At 40.8% G+C, this 20,287-nt stretch overlaps 2 protein-coding genes across 9 annotated transcripts in view; one reads left to right on the top strand and one right to left on the bottom strand.

Moving 5' to 3' along the window:
* Positions 1-2,871, bottom strand: part of ARHGAP10 (Rho GTPase activating protein 10) — a 102,761-nt gene extending 99,890 nt beyond the window's left edge. For 2 of the 4 annotated variants that reach the window (XM_053403174.1, XM_053403173.1), the window contains exon 1: positions 1,971-2,871. In XM_053403174.1, the coding sequence (XP_053259149.1) occupies positions 1,971-2,124 (154 nt within the window). In that variant the 5' untranslated portion in view covers positions 2,125-2,871. The remainder of the gene's footprint in view (positions 1-1,970) is intronic. The other 2 variants (XM_053403172.1, XM_053403175.1) reach the window with 2 other exon arrangements.
* Positions 1,987-19,025, top strand: PRMT9 (protein arginine methyltransferase 9). Of its 5 annotated transcripts, none has more exons than XM_053403168.1 (14): positions 1,987-2,088; positions 4,616-4,731; positions 5,936-6,127; positions 6,309-6,457; positions 7,238-7,474; positions 7,819-7,986; positions 9,027-9,129; positions 10,745-10,851; positions 11,860-12,052; positions 14,075-14,258; positions 15,620-16,304; positions 16,904-17,057; positions 17,680-17,802; positions 18,488-19,025. In XM_053403168.1, the coding sequence occupies exons 3-14, from the start codon at positions 5,942-5,944 to the stop codon at positions 18,701-18,703; spliced, it is 2,505 nt and encodes an 834-aa protein (XP_053259143.1). In that variant the 5' UTR covers positions 1,987-2,088; positions 4,616-4,731; positions 5,936-5,941; the 3' UTR covers positions 18,704-19,025. The 5 variants fall into 5 exon arrangements, with proteins under 5 accessions (XP_053259143.1, XP_053259142.1, XP_053259144.1 ...); XM_053403167.1 differs by lacking the exon at positions 1,987-2,088 and adding an exon at positions 4,072-4,382; XM_053403169.1 differs by lacking the exon at positions 1,987-2,088 and adding an exon at positions 4,404-4,500.
* The last annotated feature ends 1,262 nt before the right edge of the window (positions 19,026-20,287 follow it).

The raw sequence follows: 20,287 nt of genomic DNA on the forward strand, positions 1-20,287 counted from the left end.
TTTCCAGCTCTACAATGTATATTTTGAAATGCAGTGACCAGAACTATGCACAGTATTCCAAGTGTGGTTGCACCATAGATTTATATAACAGCATTAATATTCACAGGCTTTTCTTTCAATCACTTTCCTAATGATTCCTAGCATGAAACTTGTCATTTTCACAATTGCCGCACACTGGTTGACATTTTCATCAAGCTATCCACTACAACCCCATGGCCCTGTTCCAGTCACCAACTTCACAAGCATTCCAGCTTGCAATATAGACCAATACTCCCTCTCCCTCTGCATTGTGGTGGGGTTCTCCTGCCAACACAGAGCCAATTTGAGACAGGTGCAGGGGCACATGGGGGAAGGAGAGAGAGAGCAGAGCCCTGCTGCAGAACGTAAGTCCTTGTGCAGAGCTTTCACTGATAGGGCTGGTTAGGTGAATCCAGTTATTAAGATATGAAAGAGTTACCAAAGGTACTACTTGAAACCTGAAATGGGCTACAAATGTATTCCAAGATTCATTTCTGTATAATACGTTCCTCTCTCTCAAACAGAAAACCTGAAGTGTTACTCAGAATAGTTAATACTGGCATTTCACACTTGCTATAGAAACCTTGTAATAGTTTGTGTCATAATAAGAGACTAGTTCAAAGAAGCCAAGTCAATTTCCACCAGCTGCCAGGAACATGTAATCAGTATGCTGACATAATGCAAGTTGAATTTACTATGGTATAAAGATATGTCTCAAAACAAACACTAATTTGACCATGAAACACAAAATTTTGCACACTGAATCAATGGAACTTGTTCCCAAGTAGAATGTGCAGCCTTAGGCAACTGAGGCCAACACTCGTAAATACATTTACCTGGAAGCAAGGCCCACTGGACAAAATGGGACTTACTTCTTAATAAACATTTATAGGATTTCACTATGAAAACCAGAATTCTGGCCTAATGACTTATTGCAATTATATAATTGAATTCCTCCACAACATGACTGAGGTATATCATGTTCCCAGTTCTAGAGCATATTAATATCAATATGTGCACATGCAGATAGATTTGTGAACAATGCAAACTAAATTCCAAAAAGTTACATTATGTGTATATGCCCAAAAGTTTATTTAAATCACTAGTGCTTCATGGCCACTTGTGGCACAACAGAAGTACTCAAAAAATAAAACAAGCCACAAAACCCATAATGAAACCACATTTTGCATATATACTAGCCTTAGACTCTGGTTATTAGAGGCCTGAATGACAGCCAGGAACTGTGGTGGTCATAGAAATTTAATATTAGAAAGTCACTGGCTGTCCTTAAGCTCACTTTATTTTTAAAAATCAAATATGTTTTTAATACTTCCTGTCCTAAAAGGAAGAGAAGCTTGAAATATCATCTGCCAGAAGGCTAATATATACAGTCAACAGGAAGTTATTTATTTGTATGGGAATTCCTTCCAGTGTTTGTAAACCTTGTGTTTCATAATCCGGCTAGCATATGTGCTGTGTCAGATTTTTCTATTATTATTTATAATCACACAAGTAATTTCAGTTTGCATCCTGAAAGTTATGAGAACCTCTAAGGGGGTTTCTCCCAAGTATAGTGGACCGTTTGGCGGTTTTAGGTGTCAGGTATCAGAAAAGTCTGAAGTGTTTCATCATCGACCTGAAGAAGGGACAAGCTAGAGAAGTTTGAGACTTTCCCCTTGTCCTCAGACAGACACGCCTCGGCAGCATTTGCAGATGCTCCTTTTCGCATTTCTGCCGCTACCCGCCTTCGCCGCCCGAGGAACCAGATTCGGCGGAGCAGCAGCAGCCTGGGGCGGCGGCGGCAGCAGACCTTGTAGGGGCAAGGAGAAGCTCCCATCTCGCGGCATGCCGGAGAGCGGACTTTGCAACTTCGAGCCGCCCTTCGCCGAGCGGCTTTCATGCCGCCCCAACCAGCCCTCCTGCCCCCGCTCGCCCAACTTCTCCCCACTCACTCTTGGTGGCGGCGATGAGGCTCTTGCCATCCTTGAGCAGCTCCTTGATGAACTTGTTGGTTTTCTCCAGCTCGGCTTCGTGGGCTCGGATCCTCTCGCGGAACCAGGGGCTGTCCAGGTAGCAGTCGCTGAACTCCAAGGGCTGCAGCCCCATGGCGGCGGCGGCGGCGGCGGCGGCACCCGGGCACCACTCCTCCTCCTCGCAAATCCCTCTTGGCTAAGCACCACCAGCAAGCCGAGCCCCGCTCTTCTCTTTCTGCTCTCCGCGCAGCGCCTCCTCAGCAGGGCGAAGCAGCAGCAGCAGGCGGCGGGGCGGCGCGGCAGAGCCTCTCCCGGCGCAGCATGGGACCCGCGCGGCTCCGGCAAAACGCGCCCCTGGAAAGAGCCAAGCGACGCGGGGAGGGGAAGGAGTCGTCGAGCGCCCGGGACTAGGATACGGCGCTACCGGGGTTGCCAACGTAGCAGCTTCTTGAAGGGGAAAAGCAGCCTCTCGCCGCGGCCCGGTTGCGGCGGGAAAAAGAAAAACAAGCAGCTCCTTTCGGCATCCCAGCCCGCTTGGGCGAAAGAGGCGGCTCCGCCCCAGCGTGGCCTCGGCGCCGCCTTTTCCACAGCCCTAAGCTCCCACCCAGCGCCGGCCTTCTTCTCCTCCTCCTCCTCCACCTTCCTTTCTTCCCGCTCGGGCTCCTTCCAGCACCGGGCGCTTGCCTTCGGCTCCTCCCCTCGCAGCTGCCCAGGGTCTTGCTTCTCTCACGCTCCTTTGCAGGCCCCACTCGAAGCAGGGGCGGCTTCTCTCCTCAGGCCAGAAACTCGCTCCTTATAACCAACACATTGTTTACTCTTGCCCTGTCCTGTGGATGCATTCAAATCTACCCGTATCCTCTCATTAAAGCCATCCCTTTACTTAGTGGGGCGTTTTTAACCTTCGTTTCAATAAAAGATTACCCAGAGAAGGAAACAGCTTATAATTTCTTATTGGTGAGGGTTCCGCCCACCCTTTCCTGTTTTAGCGCCTTTATATTCTGCTCTCAAAGGTTACCTTAAAGGTCCCTTTCCGCTCTTAACAATTTTTGAGAATTTGTTTGCAGTTGGGTGTTTGAAATTTGTGGCTTCCAGTGAAGAGACAAATACGGGACTTGGGTCCACCATTCTGGCACTAGCAGCCAACTCCCAAGGTGTTGGTGAAACTGAAACTAACCACAATAAGATACTGTACTCTGCCATATCAATATTGCCTTAAATAATGTGTCTAGTTAAGGGTGTGGTTCTTGGCTGTAATTGCTCGGATTCTTTTTGTTAAATGGATAAAAGGCATGTTGCAAGTTGGGCTTGCCTTAAATGAGCCAAGCTCCCTGATGGATGGGAGATAGTTCCATGGTTTTGGGACTAAAACAAAAGAAGTGTCTTGTTGCACCTTAAAGATTTGCAGATTTGTTTGTAGTATCAGCTTTCATTGATGAGAGCCCACTTCATCAGAAAAAGCCTAGTCCTGCTAGTTCTCAATGGACAGGCAACACACATGCAGGACTAGGTGCCCCTCATCCTGAACCCAGACCACAGATTCATTTAAAGTACCAACACTTCCTAGGAGCAAGCTTATCTAAAATCTACCTTCTTGTTTTCCCCAGCTAAAAGTTGCACAACTTTTCGTTCTGTTTGGGAAATGGTTTGAGCTGTTCACTATCTTGCATTTCGTGAAATAGGGCTGAGCTAGTATGTTTCCATTAACTGTCCACCTCTCTCCCTCTCTCTCTCTCTCTTTGGCTCCCTGCCGGAAGAAAAAAAAGATGTGTGTGATGGAAAAGCTCTATCTGCTGCTTGCAAACATTTTGTAAAGCGCTGCATCCATTCCATCTAAAATCTGTCAGAAATTGCTTTGCAAATCGCACCCACTAACACCCTTTCTCGCTCCCTTTTTGTTAGCATCCAGCCTAAAAAGTTCTGCTGGACTTATAAATTCGTTTCCTTCATGAAGTTTTAGGTGGACCTAATAAAACTATAGCTCTATTGTTTCTTTCGCCGCGCCCCCCCCCCGCTTCCTTCCTACTGTTTTTTGTTTGTTTGTTTGTTTGTTTAAGCAACTCATGGAGTTGAAGTACTGTACAGCAGCCTCTTCGCCTCCTTTCTGCTCATGCGCAAACTTTATTGTAAGGCGGCGGTGTATTTTGCGCATGCGTAAAATACTACTACTCTCGTTTGCACAATCTCAGCGGAGAGGTTTCCAGGTCAGCAGACGGCTCTGGAAACTCGTCGCTATCGGTGCTAATCCCGTGTGCGCCGCGGAGCCCTGATCCCGTTTACTTTTCTCGCGATACTTCCTTCGCCCTACTCTAAGATGGCGTCCCTAGGCTTCTGCTGGAGCGTGTGAGAGTTGTCCGGGCTGGTAGCCCCAGACCGCCCGGATGAATTGCCGAGGTGACTGACTCGCCATTCTTTCTGGCTGTCTCGGCCTCCCCCGGTCCGCTTTGCACGCCCTGCGAACAAGCTCAACGGCGTCTCTTCCCACGCCGCATCCATCCCGACGTTCTGCCAAGTGCGCATCTCCGCCTGCCCTGGGCCCTCATTGTTGTTCTGAGCAATTGGGAAGCTGGGCGACGAATAAAATAGGTCCAAAAACCTTTTAACATCGAAATGTCTTGTGTTTTTAGAGGAAATGCCTGGTTTGCTTGCCTGGATGGCGTGCAGCAGTGGTTACCATACGGCGTGATCCACTCATGTTTACTCAGAAGTAAATCCCACTCATTCCAATAGGACTTACACCCAAGTAAGTGTGCCTGTTAATGTAAAGCAAGATTGCAATTGCTTTTTGTTGGATACCGTAGTTTTTGTTGGCTCCTACCTGCACTAGTTCCATTACAGCTTTGATTCGCCTCCACTGCCCTTTGTCCTCACTCCACAGCAAATAGAAATATATGCCCCTATATATGTCCCTTTGTCTGGAAGGAATAGATTCACCAACCTCTCAGATACTAACGTCATATTTTGTTAAAGACAAGCTGCATGTGTACAATTGTTTATGCCTGCCCATTTCCCTTCACTGTTACCATGATCTGTTTGGTTTACACTAATCAGTTAAAATGTTACTGTTACTGCCTTCCTACTCCTTTAGTGTTTTTTTTAGCTGAGTGAAATTCCTCCAGCATATGTTAATGTTCACCTCTGTTCTTAGAATGAATTTATCAATCACATGGGCATCTGCATTACAAAATGTTTTAAAAACACATGATATATAAAATTCTCATTAGCAAACTCCTATGACCAGTAATAGTCACTAGGGCACAGAATAAATGAGCCTTGCCTGATCATGTCTCATTATAAAGATGTTATCCAGGCCCCTTGATAATATGTGTATTTTGGAATCACACAACATTCAATTATCTATAATAAGTTGTTTTAAAGTGCAGCTTCCCATGTTTTGCTTCCAGCAGGATCACAAGGAACAGAACTTTTAAAAATGCAAAAACATTAACCATGTGGTACTGAACACTATTCCTAGCTTTAACTGACAGATCAGGATCTGCAATTTTGTCATGGTCTGGCATAGCATGGGTCCCATCATTCATATATATATGGTAAAAAAATATACATTAAGGAGTGGGTCCCATAATTTATCTTTGGGCTAAAGGTGGGTTCCATGTTAGAAAAGAGTGAAGATCAATGTCCTAATCTGCAGTTTGTGTTGCACTCACAACAACAATCACACGGTGTCCTTTACTCCCACACTTGGGAACCAGCATGCATCCAATTTGCAAAACGCTGCAAATGAATCTATAGGTGTTGCATTCATTAGCGCTTTGCTGGAACTCTAACCTGAAAAATAGTAAGTGCATTTGCAAGAAATGTCTCTTGCGTATGTTAAAGCACTTTCACTCTTGTAGCAATTGGGCTATAATGAGTGCAAAAATGTTGATACAACATTTTGTTTGCAACTTTTTGTAACACTGCAATAAATGTTTTTGTTTTGGCAGTTCAGAATGCCTAACTCTAAGAGGAGATCTCGGCATAGGCGCAATGTTGGTCAGGAAGCTGGGAGGCGTGAATTAGTGTCTAGATCCTTGCAAAGTGCTCAACACTGTCTGGAAAATCAGGACTTTGGAACTGCATATGCCCACTATCTCTTGGTATTGAATCTAGCTCCTGAGCTTAAAAATGATGTCAAGGTAAGCAGTTGTTCTTTGTTCAGTCATTCTCTCTGACAAATAGGTTTATTTGTGTACAAGTTTAGAGACAGAAAATAACATGCAAATAGGCCATTGCATGCCATATATCTATTTACCAATAAAAACATTTAATTAGCGTGAATAAATTAATTTTTGCGACTAAACTATCACTTTTCTTTAGGAAACATTTCAGTATACCCTTTGTAAATGGGCAGAAGAGCTGAATTCTCTCACACGATTTCAAGATTTATTTGATTGCTATGAGCATGCCCTGGAATTATTTCCTAATGATGAAGTTATATGTAACAGCATGGGGGAACATCTTTTCAGGTTTGTAGTTGCCCTTGGTTGTGTTGTATTTTGACTAAGAATTCTAGCATAGTGCTTCTTAAATTTCCATTAATCTCACACATTCCATTAAATACCTAATCCTAAACGCACAGGTATCTAGCAGTGTTGTGATTACTTCTTAGTGTAGGGCTCAGAAGGGAAAACTCTTGCACAACTAAGTTGTGTTATAATACCTTTCGTGTCCACAGTACTGTTTAATGTACAATGTGCTTTATTTTTTGGTCTGAAAGACCTCCACACAGCATATAGTTAAACTATTTAATTCACTACCACAATATGAGTAGTGGCTATAAACTTGGATAGTTTTAAAAAAGGAGATAAGGCAAATTCTTGGCTACTAGTCATGATGGCTGTGTACTGTGTCCAGAATCAGAGGCGTAATGCCTCTGAATATAAATTGTTGGGAAACATGAGTGGGAGAGTGTTGCACTTTGGTCCTCCTTCCAGGTTTCCCATATGCATCTGATTGGGCACTTTGAGAATGATGCTGGACTACATAGACCTTTGGTCTGATCCATCATGATTCTCGTTATGTTCTTATGATTTGGTCACAGCAAATCTTAGTGTTAGTTGATTAGTAGTTTGACAAGTTGCAGTAGGTGTCTTTTTCATTTACACAATGCAGTTCAGATTTGTGCTCTTTGCAGTCATTGGTGATGTGTTCTCAAAATGTAAGTGTAGATTTTTGTATAATATTTATGGCTGAACGATCTGCTTGCTAGTTTAAGTTTCATTTTGATTGTGTCACTTTCTTCACAGAATGGGCTTTAGGGATGAAGCAGCTGCATATTTCCATAAAGCTGTGAAGCTAAACCCTGACTTTCCAGATGCAAAAGAGAATTTTTATCGTGTTGCCAACTGGGTGGTAGAACGATGGCACTTCATCATGCTTAATGACGCCAATAGGAATTTGCTGTATCAAAAAGCAATTGAAAAGGCTTTCTGTTCAGGGTGCAGAAGTGTTCTTGACATTGGAACAGGAACAGGAATTCTCAGGTTTGTTGTGAATTCAGTTAATGTAAATGTGTTGATATTTTTTTCTGAATATTGTGAAACAGATAATAAATTTGCTTTGCTAGGGGGTTTTCTGTGTGTTGTGTTAACTTATTTAATGTGCTCTTCTAAATTAGGTTGAAAGTGCCCTGTAATTACTATGTAACAAAGGGTGGTCTGAAAGGTTAAATAAATTAAAAGTCTCCTCAGTCCCAATTTGATACAGAGGGCCCATTTAAGGTTATTAAAATATTTTAGTTAATATTTGATTTGAAAAATGTTATATTAATATTTTGTCAAAACAAGAATCTCTGATGATTTCTGTTTAATGTCCTCTAATGTTTCAGCATGTTTGCCAAAAAGGCTGGTGCACCTTCCGTCTATGCGTGTGAGTTATCGAAGACCATGTATGAATTGGCTTGTGAAGTGCTAGCTGCAAATGATTTGGATGGAGAAATCAAACTACTTCACATGAAATCTCTTGATATAGAAATCCCAAAGCACATACCTGAAAGGTTACTCTTATATTCTGTTGTGACATCTTACTTATTTTTCTAACAGAATTGACAATTTGCACTGACAAATTGTAATCTTGTCTTATTGTAATCTTGTCTTATTTCTAACAGAATTGACCTCCCACACTGCAGGTGCTAAACATTTTGGTTTTTTTTATCTTCGTGGCACATTTCTTTCATCTTTAAGCCATCCAAATAAGCTTCCATTAGTGTGCAGCTGAATACATTTATAAACTGTTCCTTTATATTCCCTATATACTGTTACTTATTTATTTCCTGAATAACTCAGAACATCTGTCCAGAATGTTTTTATTTTATTTTAGAAGGCAAAACCTTCTTCAGAATTAATTTCAGTAAATACCTTACGATCTAGAAAAAAAACTTTGCCAGCTTGGTATTCTCCAAATGCTTTGAATTGCAATTCCCTTTAGCCCAAGCCAGCATGGCTATGTCAGCCACAGCAGATTGGAGCAGTAGTCTAAAGCATCTGCAGGCATCACACTGGCGATGGCTACTCTAGCACAGCTAACAGTGGTGGCAAAGCATAGAATCATATGCTGCATCCCCAGGACCAATCGAAATGTCACCTCCTTGCTCTGGAAGCTGATCCTACTTCCTTTATCAAGACAGTAGCTGAACAGAAATGCCTGCAAGGGGCTTTTCCAGAACTGAGGTGTAATGGGGAGATAGTTGCCTATGGCCTGCAATGCAACATTCCAAATAACTGCAGACAATCTCTTCTCTGCCATTCCACTCACCCCCCCCAAAAAAACACCACTGATCATAAACATTTCTGGTATATTAGAATAACTAAGAACTGTGAAAGGTAGTTTTAGGGCCAGGAGGTCAGAAAGGATGCTGGCTTATCTTAAGCAGAGGCCAAAAACCCAGAATAAAATTTGATTACTCAACACAAGAAGAGACTACTGATTTCACGTTAGTAGATTTTAAGTCCTGCTTCAGGTTTTATAATTTTCTTCCATTGCTGATTATAGTGGTTCTGAACTACTGCTTTCTTTTTATAACACTATATTTAATAGAGTTTCCCTGGTTGTCACTGAAACGGTAGATTCTGGTTTATTTGGAGAAGGAATCGTGGAAAGCTTGATCCATGCTTGGGAGCATTTGCTTTTACCGCCAAAGGCAAGTATCTATGGGTGTCTTAAGGCCTGATACACTGTAAAAATGATTTTGCACTATGACTGCTACGGATAGCAATGAGATCAAGGCTCTGCAGCCTCACAATAATGTTTTAACATTTTTCTTTTATTAGTTCCCATAAACAGCGAACTAGAAACGTGAAATGTAAACATTACTTACACAGGTCTTCCAGATCACATAAGAAAGTTTGCTTGCCAGCACTGCAGCTCCCTAGAGTCTAGTAGCATTGGCATGGAGACTTCCCATGCGATCCAGAAAGAGCACATGGGAAAGAACATTTAAGTGTCCTCACAGTTAAGTGGACCCTTAAGGCTGGGAAAGTCAATTGCGGTAGGCTGTACAATTCTTTTCAGTACGGAGTGAGAGATTAGACAAGTGTGTGAGAGAGTTTGTTGAAGAAGTACTAACCTCAGGCCAACTCTATATATAGAACATGTTTTAAAATTTTGGGCTGGATTCAACTAACCCATTCTGCTAGTGGAAGCCACTGCAAAGACTCCCGCTAGCGCTGTGGGGCTTTCCCATTCTTCTCCTGGCGCTGCCCGCCCCCCACCTCTCCCATATCCACTATGGAGGGTCAGGAGAACCCCCAAAACCGCACAGGGAGAAGAGATGGGAGATGGTTCCATCAGGCAAGCAGAAATGCTTGCACTAACGAATCAGTCTCCTTAGCACTACATTGAATTCCACACATTGAATGTAATGCAAGGAAAATGCCATGACTTAAGAGTGCGCAGCTGTTGCAAAATAAAAATGAATTGTATTCACAATTTAATTTTTTGAATGTGTCTTGAAGTTCTAGATTCAAAACCAATGAGGGCATGTTTCTTACCCCTCTGCTCATAGTACTGGTTACTGTATTTTTAAAAAAATTAAAGATTTCCCCTTCTCATAGTGATTAATTCCTTACCTCAAAAAACTCATTAAGGGTCTTCCATTGTAGGAATTTATGAGATGATGTTACATATTACAACAGAAGACAAAATAGTTACGGTTGTGGAAGATTATTCTTCAATAAATTTAATAAACGGCTGAAATGTTTTCTCTTTTAAACAACTGATATAGATATTGTTTCTGATATCACTAGTGCTGAAAGTTATCTAACATGCTTTTCAAATAGCCATATGTGTTATACCATAATATCTTTATTTTTAATTCAAGTCAAAATGTGTTCTAGACTGAGGGTTGGCTTGGCAGCAATCTCTCATTTTGCACAATGAACAGAGCAGATTGAAAAACAATTAAGACAGACCTTTTTTCCACTCAGCTGAAATCCAAATATTTATACTTAACTTGACGCAGCCAAACCCTAACTTAATCTGTGTACAGTGACTGAACAGTTTATATTAATTTTGTGTTTTAATTGTATGTTAATCTATTTTTAGCGTAATGTTAATTTTATCAGTTTTAAGTGTTTTTAATGGTTTTAAACTTTTTTATTGTTAACCACTTAGATATTATACGATTAAGCTGTATATAAATTTAAAGATAATGGAATAAGTTTTTGTGAATAGTAGTCTTGTTGTATAGTTTTGTAGCTTTGTAACTTTATCTATCTATCTATCTATCTATCTATCTATCTATCATCTATCATCAGCCCAATGATGGCAGAGTTAATGCTGAAAACTATGGTAAAGTTATACCAGCAGGAGCTATTGTGTGGGGCATGGCAGTGGAATGCGGAGAGATACGCAGACATCATAGGTATGTTTGTGCTGCTGATATACGTTGGGAAAGCATGTTTAAACTTGGACAGGGAAGAGGAAATGTCTCCCTTTTAAAGATAAGATTTTTATTTTGCTCATCCTGCTTGTTAGGTTGGATTCCACATAAGTGGAAGTAACAATAATTTTGAGTTTTCTGCACTAAAATTCATAAAACTCGAATCAGCCTTTTGCCAAAACGAAGCTCATCCCACATGGAAAATGTCAACCCATTTTCAATTTGGTCATCAATTTCCACTTACGTTCTGTTTTTATAGAATCCTCTCTTCATGTGCAAGAGCCCAACGTAATTTTTAAAGAAGGGAGTAAAACTTTCAGGGTATAAATACTAGAATGTGGGAAGGCTATTAGATTAATACAATTTATTCTATGCTGTTAGTTTAATTGACTGTGTTTTTACATTGTATGTTATTAACAAAACAACCCTGCCTTTCTTATTGTTGAAAAGAAAGGGATATACATGTTAAAATAGAACACAATCGTTACATATGTCTTTAAGCTCAGCAAATCTTTTTTGTGAGCCTCTCCTTAATGTGCCAAGAACCAATGCTGAGTTCAACACTTTCAAAGTGTTGGTGCTGACCTTTAAAGCCCTAAACGACCTCGGTCCTGTATACCTGAAGGAGCAGCTCCACCCACATTGTTCTTCCCAGACACTGAGATCCAGCACCAAGGACCTTCTGGCGGTTCCCTCATTGCGAGAAGTGAGGTTACAGGGAACCAGGCAGAGGGCCCGCCCTGTGGAACGCCCTCCCTTCAGATGTCAAGGAAATAAGCAGCTATCCTATTTTTTAAAAGACATCTGAAGGCAGCCCTGTTTAGGGAAGTTTTTAATATTTAATGCTGCATTGTTTGTAACAGAGTGGCTGGGGAAATTCAACCAGATGGGCGGGGTATAAATAAATTGTTGTTGTTGTTGTTGTTATTCATGAATTGCATGATTTTGTCTTGTCAAACCTAATTTCTGTCTGTTCCTTTGTTTTCTCAGGGTGGATGCAAAAGAAATTGCTGGTGTGTGCTTGCCAGAAACATTGGAGTTCCACAGTCCAGTGTACGCTTCTGTAAACTCGGATGAAAGTCTTGAACCTTACACCACTGAAAAACTCAGTAGAGTTCCTGGTGGCTATACTGCCCTCACAGAACACTTCCAAATTTTGACAGCCAACTTTAACAACCTGCAGGTAACTTTTGGATCACATGGTGAACGAAACGTTTATCAATTGCAAAAGGATTAATGCAGAGGTAAAAGAGAGGTTCATCTGGATTTTATTCTGTATGGTGAGATGGAGGTGCACAGAAGATAAAAATATGACTGAGGGTATTCTACAACCCCAGAGTGGGATTAAGAAAGGGCAGAAAGTTGAGACCTGAGATGGGGAGCCTGTGGCCCCTAAGAATGTAGTTGAACTTTCATCAGCCCCATCTAGCAGAGCCATTGGTCATGGATGTTCAGAGTTGTAGTATATTGACATCTGAAAGGCAATAGGTTTCCCATCAGTGGAATAGGAAGACAGGTTTGCCATACAGTTCTATAAACTATTTCTTTTAGGAGCAGTCAGCATTGGATATTGCAAGCAGCTATAGTCCTTCTAGATAGGCTCTGAGCTAGTACCAGTTAAGCCTGAGAGGGTAATGTGTTTCGTCGATCATGCAAGCATGCTTCTTTGATTTTTGACCCATGGGAAAATGTTTGCAAGCAAGATCTTAAAATACACCCCCTTGTATACAGGCAATTATTGTATACATTGCCTGTATGCCATGCTCTGAATCAATAACTCTGTTTTCACCTTCACTTTATCTGGCATCTGAGATTAATAGGCAGAGTACAGCAAAGCACTTTAATAGAAACTATAACGCAGTGATCTGTGGTATGTTCCATCAAGATTTAAATACTTAATATTATATGTTTAATTTTTTAATACTTCTGGCCAAAACTGTTGTATGCTGAACTTCAGCTGCCATTGAATCCTAAAATATCAGTTTCTTGCAAAGGAGAAGCATATAAAGAGTAAAAAGGCCATCTTGGGAAATGTAGAAAAGGGTGGGTACCAGGGAGGGCAGGAAGACTCCATTGTTGAACAATGAAACTGGACTTCAGTGTTCTCTACTTGACATCTGCATATAAATTTGCTATTAATTGGTGGTGGTGAAAACCCCCCATCCTTTGAAAACAAAGAATTAAAATAAATAATCTCAAGAGTGGTTTATGTAAGAAATGAAAGTTTTGGAGCATGACATTCTTTTTTATTTTGGTTTTCCTTACTCCTTGGAACCCAATTATGACTAGTATTTGTCTGGGCTCAGCAGGCTATGATTCTTCTGGAAAAAAAGGCATCCCCATTTAGTGAGATTTCCATATTGGGTCCTAAAATATGTAATCATAATATATCTACTGCCAAATGTTAGGAAGACTGTACAATAATTATTATGACTTTTATATTTTTCTTTCATTCAAAGAAGACTGTTATTTTTGACTACCATTTTCTTAAAACCATTTACATTCTGTATATTTTTAGATTTAAGATGGATTATAAGGCAGTTCGAATCCCCACGTTGGGGTGAGCGCCCGTTGTTCGGTCCCAGCTCCTGCCAACCTAGCAGTTCGAAAGCACGTCAAAGTGCAGGGAGATAAATAGGTACTGCTCCGGCAGGAAGGTAAACAGTTTTCCATGTGCTGCTCTGGTTCGCCAGAAACAGCTTAGTCATGCTGGCCACATGACCCGTAAGCTGTCTGCGGACAAACGCTGGCTCCCTCGGCCAGTAAAGCGAGATGAAAGCCGCAACCCCAGAGTCATCTACGACTGGACTTAACAGTCAGGGGTCCCTTTACCTTTACCTATAAGGCAGACAATTGGAGGTGCTCAGCCAGCAGTGGGGACTTGACTGAAGAGCAAGACATGATGATGCCCGTCAATTTGGATGGCTTTAAAAAGGGATCAATCAAATTCATGGCCATCAATGGCTCATAATCATTATGGCTATATATTACATCCAATATTGGAGGCAGTGTGCTAGGAAACTTCAGTAGGAAAGTGCTGTTATGCCCTTGACCTGCTTCAGAGATCTGGTTGGCCATTGGGGAACAGAATGCTGGATCAGATAAGTTTTTAGTGTTATTCATCAGGGATCTTATGTTCCTATTCAGAAGGGCTCTTCTAATGCTCTCCAACATATTTTGCTTCTTTTTTACCATTCTTGGTTAGGAGCTGAAAAGCTTTGCAACTCGTAAGCCATCCAAGATCAACATGCCTGTTATTAAAGCAGGAATACTAGATGCCATTGTGGTCTGGTTTACGTTACAGCTTGATGATGAGCACACACTCTCTACAAGTCCAAGTGAGGACACCTGTTGGGAACAAGCAGTGTACCCCGTACAAGGCCTCCTTGGTATGTCTTCAGGGTTTTATTTTTACAATGACATTAAAATGCATTTTCTTTCTAGGATATCTGTCTGGCTTGTTTTGTACGTTTGAGATGAGAGGTGGGATTTCTAATAAGCAAAAAGAGTTTGCAGGTAGCATTCTTAGGAACTATTTATCATACTGAGAAAAGTGAAGGTCCTCAACACTGAAAGCTTACACTTTATGGAAATGTCATTTCAGTGTATCTGGGGTAGGGAACTGATGGAATCCTTACCTTCCCGCACAGGTCAACTTTGATGGGTGGGTGTCAAATGCCTGATGTCAAGGGGCATTGTCAAAGGGTCTTGCTGTAACAGCCAATCAACTACACCTTGAAGTTAGTTTGCAGAGGGATTCAAACTGTGCCAGCAGATAGGCATATTCCCTCTGCTTATGAGGCAGTCTCTTGTGCAGCTGCTCTCAGTGAGCCCTACATTAAACAAGTGGAAGCACACTTTAAATTGCACTACATGATTAATAAATCAGTCAAATTTACTTGAATGAAATCCTTAAATAGAAGTGCCAACTGAGACGATACCAGCCATTCATCATCAGGAATCCCAAACAAAAAAGGCTTAGCAGAGTAAATTGAAAGCAAGGACTAGTAAAATTTGGCAGCTGGGAGTAGGAATTAGGAGTAAGTGGGGATGTAAATAGGGAGCTGTAAAAGTGGCAAACCTCATTTATCCTAAGCAAGTTCCTATATTTTCACAGTTTAAAATAAATGCTTACTCAAGTTAATCCCACTTAGTTCAGCAGCATTTCAGGGAGTTCTTCCACTGACCTCAGTGGGAAACATGCTTAGGCACATGGTTAATTTCCAGTTTAATTTCTAATATCTATATCTTCAAGTATTTCAGCCTAAAGTTTCAGAATTTTGACAGATAACATGTTTGTATTTTAAAGTCTATCTCTGCATTCATCAGGGCAAGTGTGTGCTAATCATTACTCTGGGCACAGGATCAACTTGGCTAAGCAGTTAATCCATGTTCCTGTTGATACCCACTTTCCCCACCACCACCTCCTTTCTAACATTTTCTCATATTTCCTTTCTATCATGCATCACTGACAAATAGTTCGAGTCGTTTTTAAATAGAAACTTTGTTTTTACAGTGTACGCCGCTAACATTGATAAATTTGTGAAAGCTGTAGTCAGTTGTGCTCTGCATTAAGACAACCACTGGGCCTCTTTTGCCTCCACTCTAATAAAATCTGCTTGGCACGTGTTGCAGCAGCAGAGGCTGATCAAAGGAGCTGTTAAAGTAGTGCACATTTTAGGAAGACTGGAACAGTAGTGAAGGCACAGTGAATAATGTATTTCATTCTTCATCCTTGTGCGATTTAAAGATTACTCTCTGAGAGCTGGGGACTCGGTTACAATGGAAATATCATGCCAGGACTGTTATCTAAGGATCCAGAAGATTTCTCTTGTGACCTCAGAATATGGAATGGATGTGGAAAGAAATTTCAAGGAGAAGAATAGTGAGGCTGAGCTCTGCAGTGCTCTGGCCAGCCTTCAAACAACAAATGCACTGGGACAAGAATGCATGCTGGAATCTACTGAGATTGCTTTACTGAACAATAGGAGATACCACGAATGTTTTAAAGCTGCAATAGGCAAAGTGCTGTCATCCTTAAGCCTCCGTGAGCACTCCGTGGATGTGGACAGCCACAGTAATGAACTGAATCTTGAAAAGAACCAAAGCAAGAACTCAGTGACCCCTGATCCTTTGTATGTGTTGGACGTATCAGAGGGCTTTTCAATTTTGCCAGTAATTGCAGGCAAATTTGGGCCAGTTAAGGCCTACAGCTCTGTTGAAAAAGAACAGCACCAAGTAGCTCTCAGCCTGATTTCAGAAGCTAACAAATTTCCTAAGGAAACTTTAGAGTTTTGGCTCAACCACCTACAGGATGAAAACATGGTATTACAGAGACCAAAATCTGACAAGTTATGGAGTATTATAATTTTGGATGTCATAGAGACTTCTGGTCTAATTCAGCAGGACGTGATGGAAAAGGCTGCAATATCCAGGTATTGTATGACATGAAATTTTCCTGGACTATATTTTACTGTTACATTCATGCATAAAACCTTAGCCAACGTAATATAATTTGGAATGATACTTAGCCAAAAGACTCTTGGAAAACAGTTCGTTCTACATTGAATCCATATGTGGTCAGAACTTTTCAAATTAATGAGGCTGTTGTAGCTTTATGGGTCATAGCAATGTAGTTTCGTGTAAGACTGAGAATAAACCTATTTAAAATTAGGCATATAAAATTAAAAGAAGATGGAGTTGGCTCTTACTGTTTGGTCATGCTTCTTTGCAAAAAACAAAAACAAGCATAAACACACCAAAGTATTTTAAACAGAATGCTTCTGATTGATGGTCTAAATCTTGATTTGTTAAAGGAAGCCTGAGAACAGTGTGGAGAGAATAGTTGTGAACAGTGTTTTTTGGGGGGGATGCAGGGGTACGCATACCCCTAAACATTTTGTGAATCTAAGTTTGGACTCATTGAGGGGCAGTATTTCAATATGAGTAGGAAAGTGAGAGTACCCCTAAACTTTTTTTTTTTAAGAAAAAAAGCACTGGTTGTGAATGTTAACACTTTATATTTTTTTTATAGATGTTTGCTTCACTCTGGAGGGAAGATATTCCCACAGCATGTGAAGATGTATGGAATGCTTGTGGAATCTAGGTCATTGCTACTTGAGACCACAGTTCAAGGGACAGATCCCACCCTCGGTTTCAACATTGCACCTTTTATCAACCAGTTTAAGGTATGAAATGCGTTATATTCATCTATATCCAGTTTAGCATGCTGTCTCAAAGATTAGGGTGCCAGAAAAAAAGCTTCAATGTTTTATTAAGGCCACAATCCAGAGAACATCAGCTTCAACCCTGTATGCCCAGGGGAAGACCTTTCCCTTTTCTTAAAAAAAATTAAAATCGGAGGTTTGCAGTGTGACACGGTGAATTGCTGATCAAAGAAAAACATCTGTCTCACTGGATATGCAGCTGTCAAATATTTATCAAAGCCTAATTAATTTCTTCATGTAATGTTTTGCAAGTAGTTTTCACTATTTTACAGTAACAATAAGGACATTGATTTAAGACTTGGAAGAACCAGCATTTATTGAAAGCAGGGGAACTGTTAATTCCAATAGTTTGGCGCAGAGCAAAACTGATGACCAGCATTTGCAAGGAATATGTTAAGAAAGTAGGGCTATTTGAGCTATCCTGATGCTGTGGTACAGACATCCTTTTGCCTAAAGTGGGACAACACCTAGAAATATATGCCCTGGCAACAGAACTGGTCACTTGCCAAAGACACACCACAGCTTTTTGAAAAGGTGTCACAATGATACAATTAATCTCAAAACATGGTATATTCCATTTCAGGTTCCTGTCCGTGTTTTTTTGGATATGTCCACACTTCCACACACACCTTTGAGCAAATCAGTAGAACTTCTGCGAGTGGATCTCATGAATCCGTACTTGAATTGCTCTAGTAGAGAAGTTAAGGTAAATCTAGGAGATGGTAGTTATTGCATGCTTTAGTTTATTACGCTGTCATTCTTGAGTATCAATGTTGCATTTATGGAATTGCACAGGTATCTGACATGTTCTGTGCTTGATACTTTTGGTACTAGTACTTCACTAAAATGTTACCCCCTTTAAAGCAGAAAATCACATTAGAGGAAGAAATCATACCATTTTTATTCTTGTTCATTTGGTTCTGGGTGTGGAGTTTACTGCCTCTAGTCAGAATTAAGTCTCATTGCATTCTAGCTGGGATACCAATTACCAAATGAACACGGGCCATTCACCTTCTCAAGAGAAATTATGGTGGGGCAGTGTATCTGAAACCTAGAGATACACTGGGATTGTACTATGCAGAGAGAGCTAACATTTTGCCCTCCACCTTCCATCACTCCTAGACAATATGGGCATTAGTCAGGAATGGGAGTAGTCATTCAAAACATATTGGAAGCACCACAGCAGCTAACCCTATCTTCCCTAGCCCTCTCGCAAAACTGATACACAGAATCACTGAAGATAAACTCTTGGGTGTCTGAAAAAGCGTGATGCAAATTGGCAATAGAGAAATCTTCCTCAAGGAAGCTTGAATTTAAAGAATACAAACTTTTGTTATATTGTGGGGGGAAAGTTGATTGCTATATAGTAACATAAAATCTTACTTTTGTAGGTCGAAGTTTGTAAAGCAGGTCACGTGACTGGTATTCCATTTTGGTATCACGTGTACCTCGATGAAGACACTGTTTTAGATACATCAAGCAAGTCATCCCACTGGAAACAAGCTGCTATTGTGTTAGATAAGCCCATTCAAGTTCAAGCAGGAGATGAACTTGTGCTCGACGTTCAGTATCGCAACAGTAACGTTAGCATTACAGTAAAACAGTGAACTGCCATCAGCCACAGTGTTTTTACTGTTTTAAAAAGCCTACAGTAGCTTAGTTATTTATACTTAAGTTAATCATGTCTTAGGGTCACACTTTTGAGTCTGTTTGAAGGTCTAAATATTGACTGAACTATTGTGAAATTCAGCACAACTGTTTAGCAATAAAGCCATGGACCATAAAGAGTGGAGAAAGCATGCATTTCTGCCTAGAAGTCTGTGTAAGATGTCTACAATGCTGAATAACTTAATATTTGTATTCTTACTTGCCTTTTGGAGAACTATATGAATTTGAGTATAAAAAGTAAAATGGAATGGAATGCCACAACATGCCTGTTCACATCTCACTTTGAAGGTTAATACAGTAAAAATGAATTTGCTGGACAGCAACAGTGTTGTACAGATTGACTACTCATACACTCCCCTGGAAAAACAGATTCTTCAGTTACAGAAACAAGTAGTTTCTTGAGAGGTGGCAGTGGTGAGAACCTTTTTGTTGTAAATGCCTAAACATAAATTACAACATGCTAAACATTTTTTTGTGAAAACTAGCAGATAACAGATCCAGTAACACTAGTTTCAGGAAGGATGAAAAATCCTTAATGGGTAAGAAAAAGATTTTAGGTATGGTTTGGCTGTATCTAATTGTGATCTAGAAGACAAACAGCTTCTTTTAAATCATGGGATGTAGTTCTGTTTCTGCATGTAAAATACCATAATCACACAGATGTTACTACTGTCTACCGAAGTATCTTGGCCAGCATGAACTTCCTTTCCCCTGTGCTGGGAGCACTGAAGTAGCATCACTTGCAGTGACTGCAGTATGAAAGCAGTGTCCATCTAACAAGCAGCTGGCTAACCAATAGTGGTCACACAAAGCAGAAAGACGAGTAATGAGTATAAAGAAGGAACAGCCCTGCAAAGACTGAAATGAGATAGGGAGAAAAGGACAAGAGGAAAACAAAGAAGACATGGAGAAAAATGAACAAAGCCCCAGAGTGGACGTTAGCAGACCAAAAAAGGGCAGTGGGGAAAGAAAAGGCACACAGAATAGCCCTACCCTGCAGCTCCAAACTGCTGGAGCTGCAGTAGCTAGTCAACCAGAAACAAGGCACCATAAACAAATGTTAGAAAGAGGCAAAAAGCATAAATCGGTTTAGTTTTAATGTTCACACCCCACTCCTGGGACAGCCAACAATGCAGAGTTGGTTAAGTTACCATTAATAAACTTGGAGGGAAGATTCCACCTCCTTGAAGGAGCCAAAAATGGCTCACCACAGATTACCCCACCATCCTTTTGCTGAAGTCCATGTTCATTGCTAAGATGCCTAAATCAAGCTTACAGGCAGTATTCCTAGATGGCAACAAACCACAGGATGAAAAGCAAGACAGAGAAGCACCAGAAAATTCTAATTGCTAAAAGACAATGTGCCTCTATAGCCTAGCCTTTGCCCTTTTTTCCTGGAGTAAACCCACCTGTGGTTAAGGAAGGCATTGTTTACACTCAAGAGAATATTTGCCCCTTTGAAATTAAGCATAGGAACTAAACTATTGGTGAGCATTATCTTTTGGTCTTCCCTTGATTTGTGT

The sequence above is a fragment of the Podarcis raffonei genome, chromosome 9 (genome assembly GCF_027172205.1).
Source record: "Podarcis raffonei isolate rPodRaf1 chromosome 9, rPodRaf1.pri, whole genome shotgun sequence".
Classification (NCBI taxonomy): Eukaryota; Metazoa; Chordata; class Lepidosauria; order Squamata; family Lacertidae; genus Podarcis; species Podarcis raffonei.

What these genes read in the sequence shown, in the direction of transcription:
- PRMT9 (XM_053403168.1), top strand. Translation starts at nt 5,942, where the DNA reads ATGCCTAACTCTAAGAGGAGATCTCGGCATAGGCGCAATGTTGGTCAG. An exon ending in GAGATACGCAGACATCATAG is followed by an intron (nt 10,852 to 11,859) that starts GTATGTTTGTGC and finishes TTGTTTTCTCAG; the next exon opens with GGTGGATGCAAAAGAAATTG. An exon ending in GCTCTAGTAGAGAAGTTAAG is followed by an intron (nt 17,803 to 18,487) that starts GTAAATCTAGGA and finishes TTACTTTTGTAG; the next exon opens with GTCGAAGTTTGTAAAGCAGG.